This window comes from Haliaeetus albicilla, chromosome 5 (assembly GCF_947461875.1).
Source record: "Haliaeetus albicilla chromosome 5, bHalAlb1.1, whole genome shotgun sequence".
NCBI classification, from domain to species: Eukaryota; Metazoa; Chordata; class Aves; order Accipitriformes; family Accipitridae; genus Haliaeetus; species Haliaeetus albicilla.
Window position 1 is genome coordinate 19076089 of NC_091487.1, and position 20430 is coordinate 19096518.

The 20430-nt window shown below is 39.2% G+C and overlaps 2 protein-coding genes across 14 annotated transcripts in view; both read left to right on the forward strand.

Moving 5' to 3' along the window:
* The window catches only part of RPS6KA5 (ribosomal protein S6 kinase A5), a 95719-nt gene extending 80475 nt beyond the window's left edge, over window positions 1–15244 (forward strand). For all 8 annotated transcript variants that reach the window (XM_069783627.1, XM_069783626.1, XM_069783629.1 and 5 more), the window contains one exon: window positions 402–15244. In XM_069783627.1, coding sequence (XP_069639728.1) covers window positions 402–641 — 240 coding nt within the window. In that variant the 3' untranslated portion in view covers window positions 642–15244. The remainder of the gene's footprint in view (window positions 1–401) is intronic.
* A 2484-nt stretch (window positions 15245–17728) lies between these two features.
* TTC7B (tetratricopeptide repeat domain 7B) overlaps window positions 17729–20430 on the forward strand; it is a 142592-nt gene continuing 139890 nt past the window's right edge. The window contains exon 1 of one of the 6 annotated variants that reach the window (XM_069783646.1): window positions 17729–18015. In XM_069783646.1, coding sequence (XP_069639747.1) covers window positions 17895–18015 — 121 coding nt within the window. In that variant the 5' untranslated portion in view covers window positions 17729–17894. The remainder of the gene's footprint in view (window positions 18016–20430) is intronic. The other 5 variants (XM_069783648.1, XM_069783647.1, XM_069783649.1 and 2 more) reach the window with 5 other exon arrangements.

A 20430-nucleotide genomic window follows, 5' to 3' on the forward strand; every position in this document is an offset into this window, starting at 1 on the left:
TAGACGCTTATTACCAAGAAGAGAAAAAGAAAGAAATTGTTACTTGGAGAGGTCCTGATAATGCAACATAATTTGGGCTGAAAGAAAAACCGTGGTTTAACTAAGTGTAGTGTCTGAAAATGTAGTCTTAAATAGGTTTAATGCTTAATAAAAAATACTTCTAAATTAAAAAGAACAAGGAGGGGAAGAGGCCAATTAATAATGTTATGTATGGGCTCTTAAATACATGTAAAGGCTAGTAAAGTTATTGTTACAGCTACAGTAAGAATTAGTAGGGATCTGTCAAGAGATTACAGTTTATCTTATGGCTTGCTTACTGTAGAAGATTCATAATAAGCTACAAGCCATAACATGTCTTAAACCTCTTGAAAAGCTTAGAATTACCTTTTATTTTTAAACAGGCCTTTAACAAGTACAAAAGGGAAGGATTTTGTCTCCAGAATGTTGACAAGGCACCTCTTGCAAAGAGAAGGAAAATGAAAAAAACAAGTACAAGCACAGAGACACGTAGCAGCTCCAGTGAAAGTTCACATTCTTCTTCCTCTCATTCTCATGGTAAAACTACACCTACAAAGACACTGCAGCCAACAAACCCTACAGACAGCAATAACCCAGAAACCATCTTCCAGTTCTCTGACTGAAAAGCAGAGAATATCCTGTCTTGAAGATTTAAGTGGTTATAAACTTGGTAGTACCTATATTGTCTTTTCCCACCCGTCCTCCCTGTGGCTTAAAGACTACAGGAATGTCTGTCGCTTTAAAAATGTATTTCAATCATACCTTTTTAGCTTTGTATTTCAATACATTTCTTTTTAGCATTAAGTTTGGTATCACTGGATATGGTATAATACTATTATACAACCAACATTGCATTCTCTTAGGGCTAAATTACTAGTATGCAGTGAAGCTCGAGGTAAGGAGCTATGCTGCTCGTGGTACAGCTTGGAGGAAGACTGTTTCTCAGTGTCAGAATCTTCCTCCCAGTTTCTTCCCCACTGTTCAAAGAAAGGAAAGCTCCGTAACACACACAGAACTCTTGGATCTTCTGCTTTTACGCAGCTCTGTGAAGAATGTCAATAGAACTTGATTCTTCATGCATGCAAAGAATCATTGGTACAATGCACCAAAGCAGTATAGTACTTCAAGGCCTTTTAAAATTGTGATTACATTCTATCCCATTTATTTGAATTTTAAGAGCAAAATGAAGTGTTATGGAACTGTTAGGTGGTTTTAAAAGGTAACTCCTTATATCTTGTTCTAAACAACTGGGAGTATAAGTCTTAGGGGTTTTTTTATTTATTTAATTTTTAAAAGAACGTCTAGGGTAAAAGATGTCTGATAGGGCGAGGTGTCTAGTACTGTGATACAACAATTTTTATTTCTACTTTTTGAAGTTATTAACTTTTAAAATGTTTTACAGATTCTAAAATGTAATGCTATAAGAGAAAGTGAAATTTCATATTGAATGCTTTGGAAAATGGTCACATGTTAAAATATCTATTTCAAGAACTAATTATAATTTATATTTCTTTTTATATTTACACAATAACTTTAAAATACTAAGATTTTTTTAAAGATGCAAAACCTCCAGTTTCAACATTTGTTATTATAGGGTCCATACAAAATGTATACCAAGTATTTGAATTTTGCATTGTGCAAATATGGCAGTTTAACAGTGACTGTAAAATATTAGAATATATGTTTTCTTTTTTGCACTTTATAACATCAAACGGATATGTTTTGTAATAAAGTGCACTCAGATCTCTCTTCCTACAAGGTGCTGAGCACTGTTTTACTGGGTTGAATGACCTGAAACCCACCATATTTGGTGGTTGTGGTCATTGAGAAGGAGAATTCTGTACTTTGCAGGAGTGAATCCCTGTATATTACCCACTGTTTTCATTCCTTACTTTAAACTGCGAAGCTCTTTCTATCTTGCTTTTACATTGTATATAACAAATACTAGACCTGGGCACCTTGTGTAGTGTAGATGTTAACAACTTATGCACTGGGAATACTAAAGGGAAATTATATTGAACACTGTGCTTCACAACTTGTTCACTGTGGTGTTCTACAGTGAAGTATTTCCTACTGTGATAGTATAGTATGTACATAACTTTGGAATCATAAATGTGACTTACAGAAACATCAGCATAAACTTTTAGATCAGTGTATTTTATAAATTTGTGGAGAGCTCTTTTATTGCTCGTATTCTCAATGACTAGGGGTAACTTAAGTGCAAAAATGACTCCAGTTTTGCAAATGCTTACCATGTGTAAGTTTCCACTGAAGTCCGAGAGACTCCTTGTGTAAAGTTAATCATATGCCTAAATTTGTGTGAGGGAAGACCAATTGACCAGGGGATTTTGTTAACAGCTTGCTCTATCTTAAAGTAACCTTAATCCAAACCCTATGCAAAAAAGGTTATAGGAATTGTTTATATCAGTGGTTTTATTTATAGAATTATATCAGATATCAGTATTGACAAATACAATACACCCATGTTTACAGGGATTGTGTGTATCAAAACAAGGCTCTGAAGCCCAACATGTTTGTTCTGTGTTCCTTTAATATTAAATAATGGCATTCTAAGGTTTTGGAATTGCTCATGTGAAATAGTTTACTACTTTCTTGATGTGAATGTCAACAGTAATTGCAGCATTAATTTCAGGTTGATGTGAATATTGAGATTTGCACTGTTTATGTAGAAATAGTATATTTAAAGATCAGTATATGTGCTAATAACACAACCAATTTTAAGTGGCCGATGTTAAAATATTGAAAAATAATTGTCAATGTAATATATTCAGGTTTGCTTTCTGAATGCTCTCTTTGGAAGTAATCTCAATAGTGAACATGGCTCATTTGTAAAAGAATACTTTCCCTCTCCCCAATAAACTTGCTGTAAATACAATAAACAATCCACCATTAATACTTGTTACGCAGATAGTACAAGTGAACTGGGAGGTTGGAGAACAGGTTGCTTGTAAAGTTTGCGTTTTGAGGAGTTCTTGGAATTTGTTGTCTTCAGGGTGAGGACAACAAAAAGCAGTTTTCTGTTTGATTTCATTTAAGTGTAAGAAACTTGGATACCAGGTAGATTTGGATTATTGTGACTCAGCTGAAATAACTTCTTAAAGTTAGAAACACAGTACAGTTGTGTCCCTGTTGGGAAATTTAAACTGTTGCTTGACAGACTGATGAAACAAAAAGAATGCTTGCACAAGATACTAAATGCTAGAGATAATGGCTGTATTGTCAAAGTTTTTTTCACACAGGTTTTGAGAGACTGTTGTGAGACTAAAATTATTAGAATACATCACTTATATCAAGGACAACTTTTATAGATGAATATTTCTCTGTCCTCTGTGTGCTCTAACAGTAGTTATGAAATAAAAATTTAAAAACAGGGTAATTCTTTTTGGCAGGGGTAAGTACATTTAGGTGTCACCTTGCATTTGCTTTGAACCAGTTACCTGGGGTAGCTGAAATGTTTATCACCTCTCACTTTCTGCTGCCTCCAGGTAACAGAGCTCTTGAGGAGGTGTGTTTGACACTAAGCTGTCTGAATTTTTAGATTAGCATCTTTACATAAACAAGTGCTGATCTTCATTTACATTGATAAAACTAGGTTGCAACCTAGACTCTCAAGAGCAGGTTCACTTCTTGTTCAGATGTTCAGTTACTCTTGGCAGAATGATGTTGTCTCAGCTTAATCTGTTGCCTAGCCTGGCACTCTAGGCCATATAAAGACCATGGGCCAAATTTTTCATGCTCGTACCACTATTTCAAATCTGAAGTGTACAAGCCAATCTTCGTTAGTACTATAAATACTTCATATTGCCTTGGTAAAGAGGTGTTAGACTGTAAATTATGTTTATACTCAGATTAAGTTTCCTTCACTCACAGTGCTGCTATGCATCAAGCAACTTTAATGTCTAGTAATGATATCTCTACTGTCAGAAATGTAATGCAGTCAGCAGTATTGTGGGCAGATTTGTTTGACAAACCAAATTTCTTATCAGTAAAGATTTAAATAACTAGTGTGTTTATTAATCTAATCTTTAAAGTACTCAATATTCTGTAAACCTATTTATTTGTAATACTTTTAGAAACAGAAATATTTGTAATTAAGAGGTAATTCTGTTAAAGGATTTAGAGGAGTACAAAGGAAGTACCATGACTTACCGTTCCTCTGGCTTAGTAAAATTTCTACACTTTTATATAAGGAAAAGCAGCTGAAGTATTTGCTGTTTCTTAATAGAAGGGTCAGTGCATTTGGGATATGCATTGTTTACTGCTACCAAAAAAACTTTATTAAAATGCTTTATTATAAACAGTTTGGGTGAGGGGGTAACACAAAAATACAGTATTTAATCAGAATGGATTGAGGCTTCAAGTTGGCATTGCTGACGTATGTATTGTCTCAGCCTTTTTGAACAAGATAACGCTATCTGCACAGCTGTGTTCCCTAGCACTCATCCAGGAACAGAATAATTCTTGGCAGAAAGTATTCACAAAATGATGACGTATGTTTATTTGTTGTGATGAAGTGTTGCACAAGTGTCTTACGTTTTTAATATGTGCATGTATTACATGCATGTGTGTAGATACATGTTGTATTGCACGTCAAGGCCTCAATTTAAAGTAATAATGCCTTGTTTATGAGAACCTGTACTTAAAAATGAGTTCTCCACTCACACAGATTCAGAGGACCAGACAAGGGGCTACCACAGAAGAGGAAGAATGTTATGGGAAGTCAGAGATGAGAGGCTACTGGAAAAGATGTTTTCAGGGATAAATTTCTCCTCTTGCTGTCTCCATGTGCATGTAATATTCACTGACACTGAATTGCAAGCTTTCTTGCTGGTTACCCAGCATAAATGCATTTCGTAACTCTGCAGGTCTATGACTATGGGTGTCTGTGCCTATACACGTGTGTATCTTTATATGACATTTTGGTCTTCAGTTGGAATTTTTAGTAATTTCTCAAGTATCATTCCAGGTGTTTTTTCCCAAGTTGGTCATCTTCATTCTTTTCCCCCATATATGACAGTCTTTCTCAGCACTGATTTTTGCATTTTGAAACATGACATTGCCTTCCTTCAGTTGAGATAGTTGACTGAATATTCTGGATTGAGAGAACAGGAAATAACGTGGCCATTTCTGCTGTAAAGAGGTAAAAGTACCTTGATCTTTGTCTACCTGTGAGAAACACTTCTCAGTTTGCTCTTTTGACCCACAGGCCACTGGATGCTATAAAAAATAAGAAATGCAGAACTGTTGGCTACCTCTGGCCTGCCATCCCATATTTTTATATATCACTCATTGGATAGATTCTGGATTTTCAGAACACCTATGTAGAAAATAAAACTTGGGATGATTCCTGTAGTCTGCACTAGTAAATAAAGTGATGCGTTCAATTACATAGCCCAGCTGGAGCAGTCTTTGTTGTGCCCAGAAGCAGCAATAGCAGAGAAATGTAAGACATCTGCAATAATGTAAATTCGAAGAAAACCCATGTATTTTGGCAGCCTTCATGTTCTGTGTGATAGGGAAGTCTGCAGCTGCCTGGGAATCAGTGGTAAGTGTTTAGGTAGGTGAGATGGTATGAGCTGGTCTGACAGCTTAGTGTCACCCACAGGGCCATTCCTGATCCTTTCTTCTGGCCACATGCTCTACCCTTTTTTTGGTTCTAGTGTTTGTATCACTTCTCAGCCAGCAGACAGGGAAATAAAAGTGTTATACTAACTTGGTTAAGGTATTTTGGTTAACACTGGATTAATTGATTTGATAGTTAATCCAAAGTAAAAGTAGTAATGAAGCATTGTAAAACCTAATACACTTTAATGCTATGATTTTTGAAAACTAATACTTTATTCAGAGGTAGAAAGGAATTCATACTGTTCACACATAAAATCGCTTTTTAAAATTGGCAACCAATCTGGCTGTATTCACAAAATTCATGCAGAAGTCTGCTAACTTCCTTTGAAATGCCAACAATAAAGCAGAGAAAAACAGAACTCTCTAATTGCTCAGAAACCTATCACAGATGAAACTGCAAACTGATTGCAAACTTCCTACATTTTTCTTAATACAAAGATAATTTTTCTTTGTCAACAAATCAAGCTTCAGATCTTAAAATTGGCATCTCATTTATGTTCATCTGATTTTCCTTGTGTTCTTTTTGAAATATGTAGTTGTCTTAGTATGATTGTGACCAAAGGTTTATTTTCATAAGCAAGAGAAAATCTGAGGATTTAGGCTAAGGCCTTTTGAATAACCAAAAGAAGTCTGCTGGGAAAGGTAATCACTGTCTTTAGCTAGTTTAGTTCAAAATATGCATATATATTACTGATATTCACTGATAGAACTACATAGAACCAAGTACATGTTGTATCAGTTATGGGTGTGATTTTGTGTGACACATTCAGCTATGCTAAAAAAGCTTTTAAGTGTAAACTAGTCTTTGGAATTACAGTGAAGTGAGAAGAAAGGAGGGGAAATTGTATTTAAAGATGATGCAAAGAGGGGACAGTGCTCAAGGTTTGTCTCCAAGCTACGCTGACAGAGGTGACTAGGTGATGGTATCATTGTATTGTGTGTAGAAGCTTACTCATAATGGTATGTATCCTTTTTTCCTTTAAAATCAATATGCAGTGGAGAATAGAAAGTATTTAATTCACAAAAGCAGCAAGTACCTCAAAGCTTTTCTCAGATGTCTCCTTAATGAGTTCTCATCCTTTAAATATATAGCTCAGCAGTACGTAATAGTCACTCTGTTGAAGCTATGCCTGCTTCAGGGAACAGGATCCCACTGTCTGGTGATGTGTTGTTCGTTGTACAGTGATTGTACAAATTGGAACTCGAGGTGCTATATCCCTGCTGCTTTTAAGTACAAGTGTTAGTATTATTCTACTTCATATGTATCGCCATGTCAGTCCATCTGTATGTAGCCCTGGCAGGTCACTTAGTTCAATTTTAAAGCTGTCAGATTAAAAGGAAAACTTGAGATCTACTTGAACAGCAAAGTGAGAGCAGGCCTTTAATCTTAGCCTGCATCTGGATTACAAAAATGAGTAAAAGCTTGGCGTTGGCTTTCAACCCTGACAGTCTTAAGATGCTACTGCAGCAAATTTTGATGCTTACAGATACCCTTAATATACTGATCTCTTTTACCTGTAGAGAAAGAAACCTGCAAAATTATTTCCTGTCAGAAAAAGCTCTTTTGCTAGAGTCCCAGTAGAAGAGATCATCCGTAATTTCTACCTTTACCTCTGAAGCTGTAAAGGCAAGAAATGAATTGGTGACAGATTCTGACAGTTGGTTATAAAGGAGCAGGCTGTGTTAATTTGCAGTAAGTAGAACAGGGTGTGCTATTTCTTTCATCAGTGTGGGCAGGGAGGGGGGAAAGGGGAAGGAATGAGAAGGGAATGCTGAGTGCTTTGCCTCACCATAATGTACAGGACATTCTGGTTGCACAGCATTGCTTTTGAAGAAGCAATGTCTCCATGTTTAACTTAAATTCTTTAAAAAAAACCCAAACCACCAAACATTTACCTGTCAACTTTTTCTTAGAGGGAAATGCTTCCATTTTCAAGTGGTAAAGGCAGCAACATGGACATTGATTTCCTTAACTCACTATATGCTAGCTACCAACAGATTACAGTGAAGTTTTCTTTCTGACAAGTATGCATTTCTCTAAAATTCTTAGTCATGTCAAGAAGGTGCGAAATCTTGTGGTAGGAGCTTACCAAAAGGAAGATAAGTAATTGCAATGGTTTATTTTACCCAATATCCTGATATTCAGAAAATGAATGAGGATAGGGTTCTGATTTTGGATGTGGAAAAGCACTAGAAGAGAGGATCATTTTGTGAATGCAGTGGTAGAAGAAATAGAAGAAAGCTGTTTTCTGGAAGACTGCTCAGAACTCATCGAAGATTTGCAGAACCAGATGTCAGCTGAATGCTGCCGTCTCTAGAGCTGTTGAAGCCTAACCATGCTGGTCTGGAGGATGGTAAGCCCAGCCTGTTGTTGCCCAATCCTGTCAGCCACAGGTTTATAAAAGTCTGTTGTTGGAGCTTCTATCTTGGAGGTACTTCCCCTTATTTGTAGGTGTTGCTAACCACCAGGGAATGAACAGTGTTTGGCAAATCAGGGTATTTAGCTGTGTTGGAATGATAACTGTAATGAAGGTTTTGACCTTCAATCCCATTTTCTTCTCCAGGCGATGGTATTCAGAAATAGGAAGAGATTTTTTTGTTGCCCTAAATTGTGTGGTTAACCACTGTGGTGGCTTCAAAGTTAATGCAAAGCAATCTGGAGAAGTACATTATGTCATTATGAACAAGTCAACCTTGGTTTCCCTTAGGAGAGATTCTTGCCAGAGCTGTGAACAGCACAGAGCAGCAGCATAGGGATTCCCCTTGGATAGCTAGTGGTCTGCGTGTCCATTGTTCTTCCAACTCTGGAAGTTGTGCCAGGAGCTCTTCTCACAGAAGAATTTAAAAAAAATAAGCTGAACATCTGAATGCTAGGCAGATGATACTTGGGTGAAGGCAGTTTTGTAGGTAATAACCAAGGATGTTTATTGGCTGTTGCATTATGCACAACTTTTACAGAAGTAGGGAGAAGTATCTGAACAAGTCTCTAAGACAGACTGATAGTATTTGAGCTATTGCTGATCTCCAGCACTGTCAGGAACTTGTTTTTGGAGAAAAATGTGTTAAAATGCCTATATGTTTAAGTCCTATGGTGTAATGCTATCCGTATACCTAAAGAATCCCACATTCTTCTAGCGTAATTTGGTTTAAGTAGGTTATGCAGGTTTTGTTTGTGGTTGTTTTTTTTAAATTATTATTATTTATTTTTACTCCCCATATTGTATACATAGTTCTGCTCCTTTCCTGAGCTTTCTATGTTAACCCTTTTATCTCTTTGATTTCTCTAGTCTTTCTGCTTGTCCTGAAAGGCAATGCATGGATCTTTCTGCCCAAAAACTCCTGCAGAGTCAGATGTCCAATACATAGAAGGAATAAAAATAAGAAGGAATGCTATGCAAAAACCCCTTCCCTTTATCAGAAGTGTAGAAATACCTAGCTTAAATACACTGGTCAATGAATGGGTATTTTACTCTTCACACAACCGTTACATTTTATAAATGGAATGAATAGTGTTAGAAGTACACAAAGAACAGTTTTAAAAATACAAAAAAAAAAAATTTTTTTTTTTTTTTTGAGAATGAGTGCAAACCAAAAGGTACAAACTCAAATAGCACTTTCAGACTTGGATCTAAACATACTCTGAATGGTGTCAGATCTGGCTGGCTGATTTGCCTTTTACACTTTGAAGTAGGGTTAGGTCAGAAGCATGCAGGAGAAGTCTGCTTTGTCCTACAGATGTGAAACTTCAAATTTTCAAGAACCTGTACTTGGACCTAGCAGGAGCACTAAGAGGCTGAAAGCTGGCAGTTATTCCCCAGAAACTTTGCTCATGAATCATCTTTGTGAACTGAAGAGATATATAAAGCCCACAGAATGATAGTTCATATCCATCCCCAACCAACTGTAGTAACAGTAACATTATTGCTTTCTGCTTTAGTTTTTATCAAGCAGCTAAAAAAAGTACGTATGTTCTGTTGTTACCTGGTCTGTGCTGATAGGTAGAATGATCTCCAGGGCAGTGAAGCAGACTGGAAATGATCTGTTCTGTGGTTTCAGGCAAATGCTAGACCTTTTGGAGACTACTTTGATCATGGTAACTCTATTTTAAATAAGCTGCGGTTCAGTCCTAATCTTCCCTGGAAATATCTAGCTTAACTTTTCATAGAAAGGAGCTATGACATAGTGGAGTACGTGAAGAGGAAAAATGTTGATTTCTGAAGACTCTCGGAAGACACAAGCAGAATTTGTCTTTCTGCCAACAAGACCAACTGTTAGGCAATAGAATTCTGAAAGGTTGAGTAGAGCCAGATAAAGTAAGTTGCAGCGTGCAAAGCCAAGTGAATATTGCAAAAACATAAGAAATGTGAGTCAAACCAATGAGTCCAGAAATTCATGCAGCATTAAAGGTGCAGGCATGCCATGGTTTACAGAGTGGCAGAATGGTGCCTGCTGCTTTGTTCTCAGTAGCCTTCCTGGTGATGCCTGGTGTTTTGTGGGCTGCCACTGCACAATGCAGCAAGGATTTCGGGGACTTGTCTGTGATGTCCTATCTGACATCCTATGTAGAGCAGGTATCAAATGTAAATCAGTCTTCTGTAGAGCAAATAACTTGTGTTTGATCAATTCATATTACCTGAAAAGCATCCAGTCTTGTTTTGGAGACATCAAGACTTGAAGAATCCACTGCCTCTTTGGTATTTGACCAAATAGTTAATTATCCTGATAGCTTTTAAAAAGATAGAATTCCTTACATATATTTATTTGTCACAGGTCTCCAACTTTGTGTTCTTATTTTATTTTCTCTATTAATCTATTTGTAAATGCTGTTTCCTTTACATGAAGTTTAATTTCCAAAACATAAAGCCAGTATTTTGTTCGTTCTGCCAATTATTATAGCAGAGATAGACGGTTGATTGGCTGGATGTCTTAACCCATATTTGTTGTGCAGAAATAACAGCTAGCACTCTGTTACTGGGTCCACATTTTGCCAGTTCTTAGTGTTTCTGTGCAATTGGAGTGCAGGTCTCTTGGAATTTGCCCCAGCTGATCCTAGGAAGTCTCCTCTTGCTGCTAAGGACCTTGCTTTTGGAACATCATAATGTAACCTTGTATGCAACTTTCCAGGGTTTTTTCTTAGGGTCACATCAGGCTAGGCAGGCTATACTCTGCCACTGTCTTCTGCATTCCTTTGCCATGTAAGCACAAGCCCAGTGTCCTCACGATGCCCCTGACATTCCATGAGCTATTCAGAGGGATGTGGTGAGATGGAAGGGGGCAACCCTTTGTTTTAGGACTTTCGTGTACTAATTCTGGATCAACTGATTTTTAAGACTTCTCTCCAGTTATTAACATCATTGAAAAAAATCTAATTTAAATGCATGATTTTCATTCTTTCCAAAGAGAGAAAAAATAGTTGCTGAACACTCATTTATCTATATCACAAACATTTTTCTTACCTCTAGATAGTAATGAACTGATGAGGTTGCTAGAATTTTTTCATTATCTTTATCCTCAGCAACTCCCGATCTCTGTGGATTCCTGTAATTTATTTCGGTTTTTTTACCCGTTTGTCATAGTACTTCCAACATAGAGCAATTTCTATTAATGTTTTAAGCTATAGCCTACAGGTTTAGAAACTTTCAGAAATTATTTGTAATTTTCGACTCCCTCTGGTGGTCTGGCGATGTAGTTGGCAAGTTTAACTGCTAATACTGACGGCAACAAGGAAAACGTTTGAATGCAGTATGACACTGTAGATGCTTCGAATTTAATCATCGTTGTTTGTCCCAGATGCATTTAAATAGCAGTGGGGAAAATACTGATGTTTATTAATAATAAAAATAATTTTTATTACCAATGAATAGCTAGGAACATTGCAAAAAAAAAAGGGGGGGGGGAATGGAAATTCAAAGCGTTTCTTCTATGTAACAATTGAATTTATTTAAAGGGATTGAATTTAGGAACCAAAGAAGAGATGTAACTCAACTGCTGCACTCAGTAAATTCAATGTGAGAAACACTTGTTCTTCATCTCTTAAGTGGTCACAGAAGTGCAGTTTGAAACAGCGATTATGTGAAGACAGTGATTCCTGTGTAGACAGAAACTGACCTGGGAATAAAACCTAAGTATGATTTTAGCCAATAATGTAATGAAATCAAACAATGTACTACAGAGAGAAGAGCTGCCACTATTGATTTGCTAGCTGAAGAGACTTTACTCAGATTTGAGAAGAGGTTCATATGTATTAAAAAATAGTTTTCTAATTTCCTAACATGTAATAGGTATCTTATTTTTACCCTTAAGAAATAGTTAAAAGTGGTACATGGCTTATTTTCTGTGCTGGATAGAACAAAAGGAACTGAAAAGCAGTGGGTTAATTAAAGTGTAAGAAGCTTGCATCTTTCTAAAAATACATAATTACTGTTTTTTAAAATCCAGAATAGTTCTATTCTGGACACTTTTTGCATAAATGCATCAAAAGAATAGGAAAATGTCTTTGCCACTGAGGTTCAATTTGTCTACAAAGATTTTTTTTTTTAAGTTCAAGTGAGACATTAAGCTACAATCTGGATCACATCTAGAATTTAGCTGAACTGTGTTTATCAGTTTTGTTACTGTGCAAAGGCAGTGTGGAGACTCTCTTTACCTGCTGCCATATGAGCATCACTGTGTGGGACAATTTGAAATACAGCAGGAAAGAGGCTTGCCGTGAGAGTAACACAATGGAATAGCCATGATTAGACCTTTCCTTGGCTCTTCCCTGAACTTAAAAGTAGCCAAAACATTTATTTGAAATCCTTAGACCTTTGAACAAGGCTGAAAAGTTTTACACTGGCACAATAAATGTGAGAAACAGCAAACTATGGTATTTTTCTTCCCATTTTGCTTCCTGTTAGTTACTACATGTTAATATAGGATAACAACTTTACTGGCAATATAGCTTTGTAAAAATACAGTTGTGGAACAAGTAGCAATTCAGATATAAATACTCACATCTATTCAGCTTATAAACACCAGTGAAGTGCTTTTCTGGGAGGTGACATTTTTTTCATGTTGTGGTTTTGGTTGGCTTTGGGGGGTTTTTGTATGTGTAAATTTATGCATTTGTGATGCAGAGGATGTTTCCAGAAACAGTATGACAGGTTTAAAATGCAGTATGAAACGTTGGGTTGAAACAATATGATTTTAATATGTATTGCCAGTTGAGTGATACTCTTTGTTGCCCTTTCATTGGCAATGCCAGTTCCTGTTTAGCGTGAATGGGCTTGGAAAGGATCTCTTTTTGGAGTCTGACTTTTTAGCTTTTACAGAACAATTAGTAATTAAACTTCAGATTCAGCCTATCAATAGCAATGACTGTTAGTACTGTCATTTATTAAGCACTAAGAATTAACATCAAGGGATTTCATAGAGTAGTGAAAAATAAGTATTTGCCTCATTTTACAGGCATACATTCCTTTTTAAGTATCAATTGTACTGTCCATTATTTGACAAGTACAGTATGAATTGAATCAGTTTGAAAGCAACAAACTACAAAATCAGAAGTCCATTGTGAAGAAAAAAAAATGCTTTCCAGGTTCCTAGGTTTTCCCGAATTGTTTTGTGTGTGATTTTAACTTTCAAACAGCAGTAAGGGCTTACTGGTTTACAAAAATAATGTACATTCACTGATGCAACTATTTTATCTTTAAGAAAATAAACTCATCTAAGTACAAAACCTTGAAATGTTGAAGTATTTTGATAAAGCATATTTCACTTATGTGACTATTCCTTTCTATGAGGTGGGGGTGGCAGGTTTTATAATGTGCATGTCATCAAACTGTTGATTTTGCGGATGCTGTTCAGTCTCACTTCCCTTTAAATTGCATTTTGATACTCTCAGAAGGGAACCACGTGTCACTGTGAAATTATTTTCTCTAACAATTTTCATATGGTCTGTTCTAAATTTCACAGAGATTGCTGGCTTCAGTAGGAATGGAGAACTCCGCAGTTACCTCGTTTCACTAACAGTGTTATGCTAACTTTAAAAACTTAGAAGCAAAAATTTTTCTGGAATCTATAATGCTTATGAGTTGTGCTCTTCACTGTAGAGAAATTACTTCTCACATTAATGCATTTTGGCCTGAAAATTTTTGCACTTCACATTTGAGAAAATGGCAGACAGTAGTAGGAGTTGAATACAATTGCTTTAAAATACAAATAATATTTGAATTGCATCTCTGATCACTTGCAATAGAATACATTTAACATCTTAATAGACATTAAAATGTTGATTTGAATTGAAAGATAAGATATTGGTAAAATAAAGTTTTGTGCTAAGGAAAAGCTTCTTTTTAATACTGACTTTTAAATTCTGTTTTACACTTTGTGGAGATAAAATAAGGACTTTCGTGCTATCTTCTGTAGCATTATATTTCCCTCAAAATCCTTGTCTTGCTATAGAAACTCTGAGGAAGAAAATAGTTTTAATAATCTGCACTTTTATTAGCAGTTTCAGACAAACTCTACTTGGAAAAAAACCCAAACCACTGGTCAGTGTGCCAGACTAAAATCAAAGCAGTAGGTAAACTTGCATATTAAACACTTTTTCTGTAAATAGTGAAACAATACTTGCCATTAACCATTGATAGCCTTTCACACAAATTGGATGTTAAGCTTTGACTAGTCTGTTCTCTCAAGGGCCTCCATACCAGTGAGCTGACTTCAGCAAAGGTGTCATGAAAATACTGTTTTAAACTTTTTTTTTTTTTTTTTTTAAAATAAAGGAAAGCTAGAACAAAGGTGAGATTTGGTTCTTCCCCTGCCACTTCAGCAGTGAATAGTATTTGCCTAAGAAGCCAGAAACTCAGTCTAGAATAAAACCCAGTGATCTTGTAAGTTTGATTGCATTTTTTTTCTCACGTGACTTCCTAGCACTCTATTTGAATATGTTACCTTTAAAAATGCAAGTACTTTTAAAATTGTTTTTTCTGATTCCTTGTTATAGAATGCTTAATATCTTAGTAGAGATGTTACCTAATTTAAGTCAGTTTATATTCTCTATAACTCTTACATTTTTACAAATTTAAAGCCCCATCACTTCTATTTCTCATACATTTTTACAAATTTAAACCCCCATCACTTTTGTTTCTCATAGTTCTGTATGGAGTACTAGTGCAGGAAACCTCTTGATTAGGTTTATTTTCAGGTTACCAGAAGTATCAGAGTACCATATCAGTGTGTTGCTGTGTACTGAAAGTTCCTGTTTCTTCATACCAAGCTCATGAAATTGCACTGAACAATCCATTATTTCTCTTATCGCCCTGTGTTTGGGGGAATTGGAATGTAAGAGATTGTATAAGGCAAAATGGTTGACCAATACATCTTAGTTACTTTTCCTGCATTTTAATTTTCCATTGTTTTCAGAAACAAGGTATCTCTCTATGTCTTCTTGCTAACCAGCTACCTCACCGTACAAGCGGACTTCCTATTTCTAGCAAAGTGCATGTATGCTTCAGTCTGTGCCAACAGTTTACTAAATGGGCCATTTCCAGAAACACTTTGTTTCAGTTTGAAAAAATAAATGGCGATTGACAAAATATGCAGGATCACCCTTCTTTTCTATAACACTTTCATGCTATTCATTCCAGATCCATTATTGTATACAGTTATGGGTCATCGGCAATGGAATCTCGTCAGAGCAGTCTTAGGTATATGGAAGTTTCATTAATATTAAAGCAGATTTCCTAATTGTTCCAATGCATTTCAAAATATACTAATTACTTTTGAATAGATGTCTCACTTCATAAATAGTAGCTGTTGAGATAATAAGCCTGGTGAACTGTTATGTAAATATTTTAAGTATTTTGCTAGTAGCTTTTACTGAAATTATGTGATCAGTGCTAACAAAATGTGTTAAAATTGTTGTGAATAAATATGAATAATCTTCATAAGCAAATTAACTCTTTTCAAAATTTGAAATTTTAGTTTTCATATTGTTATGTGTAAAAGAACTAATAGTTATGATATCAAAGATTTTGAATTTTCATTCCTTTTCTGCCTCATTTTTAATTCAATTGTCTTATCTCTCCAGTAAAACACCAAGCTATAATCAGTTTAATGTCCTCTGGATCTTGTGAAACCTCACGTAAGCAAAAATGCTTTATCACGTATTTTTTCTTTTGCTTTTGTTACAGTATTAAATCTTCTTTCCACTCCTGCAGCACTCCATTGTATTTCTTTAAACACTGTTATGTTCTGCTACTGTTTCTATTTCACTTTTTAAAATGTGAAGTATACTTTTTTTGAAATTGGACTGTAACCTGAAAGTGCTGTAACAGCAGCTTGATAAAAAGGCAGATTACAGTATCTGAACTTTGTGCTATTATGCTTTCAATAGCACTGGGAATGAAAAGTAAATTAGTTGAAACGCTGAGAAAGACATCTGATACCTGTCATAGAGTTGCAATAGCTGTGATGCTCTAAGGATAGAAGCAAAGCAAGGTTTGTAGCGAGTGGATGTTTATTACATTGAGGGTACAGCTGGGGAACACACGGACAAGATTTAACTGGTCTATTTATATAACAGCACATAAAGGTGACTGGTGATAGTATTGTTCCCCAAGAATTTGAAGGTCTGGATTCACGGTTTGGGGAATAAGATACATTGTTCTTAACAGTTATGAAAGAATGATTGACCTGTCTCAGGCTAGTAATGTTATGTTTGCCTAAATTTGACTTCTGAGTTTGTGATCTTGATGTTTCTGAAGACTGAGACTGAAACATGCTAGATCCGGAAGAGTGCAATGTACGTAAGAGCAATAATAGCATCCATCCTGTATTTTGAGTCTTCAAACCAGCAGACAGATACTCATCTGCACAAACTCAACCAGATACCTGTGGGTCTCACTGACTTCTCCTTTCTGGGGATAAAGAGAACTAATTGTACAAGTCTGCCCTGTAACCCTAGGATATGGAGCAAAACATTTTAATTACTTAAATTCATATTGTGTCTCATGTAGCAGATTACACTGCATCTCTGCAAAACCTGTTCTGTCAATGGGACGTATCCTTATTTTGGGAAAAGTAAATAGCAATTTGGGAGATTTTTCTCCAATGCAGTTTTGGTCTTTTTGCTACGTTTTTCAGTGAAAATCAGTCATGGCGGTTGTTTTCTGAGGTGTATGTAAGTTTGTGGTACTGGTGTGTCACATAGGCGTGAGGTGGCATTTGACAAAGATACATGGTATTTATTGAAATCGTTTCAGCTAGTATTTTCATTCCACCCAACTGTTGGAAATGCATTTATTTTCTCAAAACACAGGGCATAAACTGCGTACAGTGCAGATCTTTGTTACACAGGCACTGCTCTACTGTCTGCTGTTTAACCAAGGAGCAGGGAGTACTGCGCTGGTGGGCCGCGCCGGGTCCGCCTTCCGATCCGACCAGGTGTGAAAGAGTGAGTCGCTCAATGAGACCGCGCAGCAGGCGTGGTGTGAGGAATGTGGACGGAGAGGAGGAAAAGCAGAATGCCTTGAAATGGATTAAAAACCCTAGAGCGAGTGGGGATGAGTGGTTTCAAGGTGGGGGAAGGGGGGTGACCATTAACGGGCAGGAACTGATTTTGTCTTGCGTTTTGTGGAAGTGGAAAAGTATAGCAGACGGGGTGATGGTGCGTATTCATCGTCGGCCTGTGGCGGGATGAGATGATGAGAGGAATTCCCCCCCCCCCCTTCCTTCCCGTACGTAATTGGGCCAATCGTTTTAAAAGAGCGGTTCCTGCCGGTGGCCGCGGGAGCCCGGCTCTACGGGCCCGGCTACCAGCGGCACCTTCAGCGGCGCGGCTGCCTGCCTCCCGCTCCTCGGGCTGTCAGGGCAGTGGCGGCAGCGCCCGCCCCTTGCCGGCCGGCCCGCCCACCGACCGACCGACCGGCGGGAGGGCGGGGCGGGGCGGGGCCGCGCCGCCCGGCCCGCGCTCCCCCGGAGGGCTCCGGGCCGCCCCCGCCGCCTGGCCCCGCCCCGCGCCGCGCTGCGCTGCGCTGCCCGCCGCTGCCCGGCAGGTGGCGCCACTCGCGCCGCTCGGCCGCCAGCGCGGCGCGGGCCGCAGCCCTTCAAGTTCCGCCGCTGCCGGCGCCCGGTGCCGCCGCCGTCCTTCCCCCGCCTTCCCCCGCCTTCCCCCGCCTTCCCCTTCCCGCCGCCCCGGCCCCTTCGCCCGCCGGGGCCCATCGGCCCGGCCCGGCCCGGCCCTGGCCATGGCCACCAAGAAGGCGGGGTCGCGGCTGGAGACGGAGATCGAGCGGTGCCGCTCGGAGTGCCAGTGGGAGCGGATCCCCGAGCTCGTCAAGCAGCTCTCGGCCAAGCTCATCGCTAACGGTGCGGCGCGGGGTGGGAGGCGGCAGGCCGCGGCGGGGGGGCGGCCCGCGGGGCTCCCGGGCCCGGCAGGTGCAGCCGGGCGGGCCGGCGCGAGGGGCCTGCGGGCCGCCCGGCGGCGCGCGGGGAGGGGGGCGGCGGCGCGCGGGGGGGCGGCGGTGCGCGGGGGCCGCCGGAGGGGCGGGGAGCGGGTCGGGGCGGCCCGGCCGGCGCGGCCCCGCGGAGCAGGAGCCCCGAGGAGGGCGGCGGGGAGGCGGGTGCCGCCGAGGCCCTGACCCCGGCGTGCGGGCGGTGAGCTGGGGCGCTCCCCTCGAGTCCGAGGCAGGCCGCCTTTCGCCTCGCCCCGCCGGCAGCCGGGCCCTGTGGGTGCGTGTCCCGAACTGCTGCGCGGTCTGACGGCTCGTCGTGAGCGCTGCGGTTCCGCAGGCACACATGCTGACGGTGTGCAGAAAGCCATAAACGTCCTTTCGCCTTCTGCGCGCAGCCGGCGCGTATCCGTACGCAGCCGTCTGGTACGGCGGCGTCTGTCCCTTTTCTCGAAAACGTGCCTCTGCCATATAGCGCGGCTTCATTTATTTTCTCATAAAACCTGAATGGTTTGCTTGGTTTCTTATGTCACAAACTTTTAAACGTGTAGCTGAAGGAGGCGAAAAGCGGTGCTTGGTTCTGAGATATGGGAGTGCCTCATGAACAAGGGAGACGCAAGTTCTTTTCTTTGGCATGGATGCCTTCATCCTGCGTGTGAGAAAAGATATGGGGATAGTGCCCGCCTCTTGGCCGGCTCATCTGCTTGAGGTGGACCTGGAGGTATTTTTAGAGAGAAATCAAGCCTGCAGAGACAGAACTTGGGGTGAATTCGCAAGTGATCAGCTAACACAGAGAGAGGATGAGGCGTAAGGTTGGTGTCTCGGGGAGTGTGTTGCAAAGGCAGCGATAGCTTTACACATTTAGGCAGGGAAGAAAACTGCATGATTCGGGTCTATAGGAATAGAAATAGAAGAAGAAAAGCCAGAATCAAAGTAAAGAGAGAGAATTTAAGAGTAGATGTACCCACACAGATAACCTTACATGCGTTGGCTTTAAGAACAGCCGGGTGATGATCCTGAAACACACTGGTATTATACTAGCTAAAAATAAACACAAGTAAAAAGGTGGAAGGTATTAAATTTAGTTTGAGGACATGCTTCATTGAGTTACAGACTATGAACTAGTTAAAGATCAGTTCAAGCAAAGGCAAATGTTTTTTGGCTGTCTGGTTGAGAAACATGATCTTCGTAGTTTGAAGATGTACTAAGGTATTTCAGACAGGTAGGGAGAGCTAGGTAGATGATGTTATTGACAATTTGACTTAAATTTCTCTCGCCTGGGTACTTTTTACCTAACTGAAGCATATCAGAGAAGATTATGCAGTCTGCATAGCTTTACACTTCAGTGATTTTCCTATTACGGTATCTTCTAGATTCTGTACCAGTCAAAATACAAACTATTGGAGCATTTCCTGATCTTTAAAACATGGGAAAGTATCATATGTAGATTTAGTCTCTTTCTGACAGCACAGGAATGATTAAATCAATGTCCATGGCTTCCAGGTTCTAGCTAACTGAGAACATCAACAGTCAGTAAGCTAAGTGATTGTAAGGGACTCTTCTTTTGTAGTGGAGTAACACAGGAAGAGAGTAATTTATTTAATTAAATACATGTTCCCGATGTTGAGAGTGTCTAAAACTGTAAGTTTGTGTTTGAGATCCTGGTGTACTTAACAGGTTGCAGGCCAAGGTTATTGGCTAGTGAGACTACGGAGGAGAGACGATGCCTCTGTTCCACCCGTGAAGAGAGATATGAACCGAAAGGCTTGCCAATGCGTATCCCTGTTGTTAGTTAATCTGAAATACTTAACTGAAGAAAAAGTACTCAGAACTTTGCTGCTTCCTTCCGTAGTAATGTTCAGTTCTACAAATCAGCTAGGGAATGGATAACAAAATACCGTTTTTTTGGCTAAATGTGGAACAATATGTCATAGGAATGATTTAAAAGCATGAGAGGAGGAAAAAGAGGGGAGAGGATCTTCATTCTGTCCATATTCTGGCCATAATTGGCTCTGACTCTTGAATGTTGGAGCGTTTTAACTGAGGATATCAGCGTTGCTAGGAATAGGGTTTATTGCTCTTTGAACACAGATGGGAAGGAATCCTTTGGGGAAGCTATCTTGTAATCTCTTCAATCTTGCACTGTGGCAAAAAAAATAGACTGTTACTTTACCAGGACTTAATTACATCTCCTGTTTGGAAATGGGGATTAGAGAATTTGACAGAAATTATAATGGGCTGGATTATTATTTGGGCTGTCTTGCATTGATATAGTATTTCCTATTATCAAGTTCCCATTCCTTGACGCTTGCAACCCAAATTAGATGAAGGA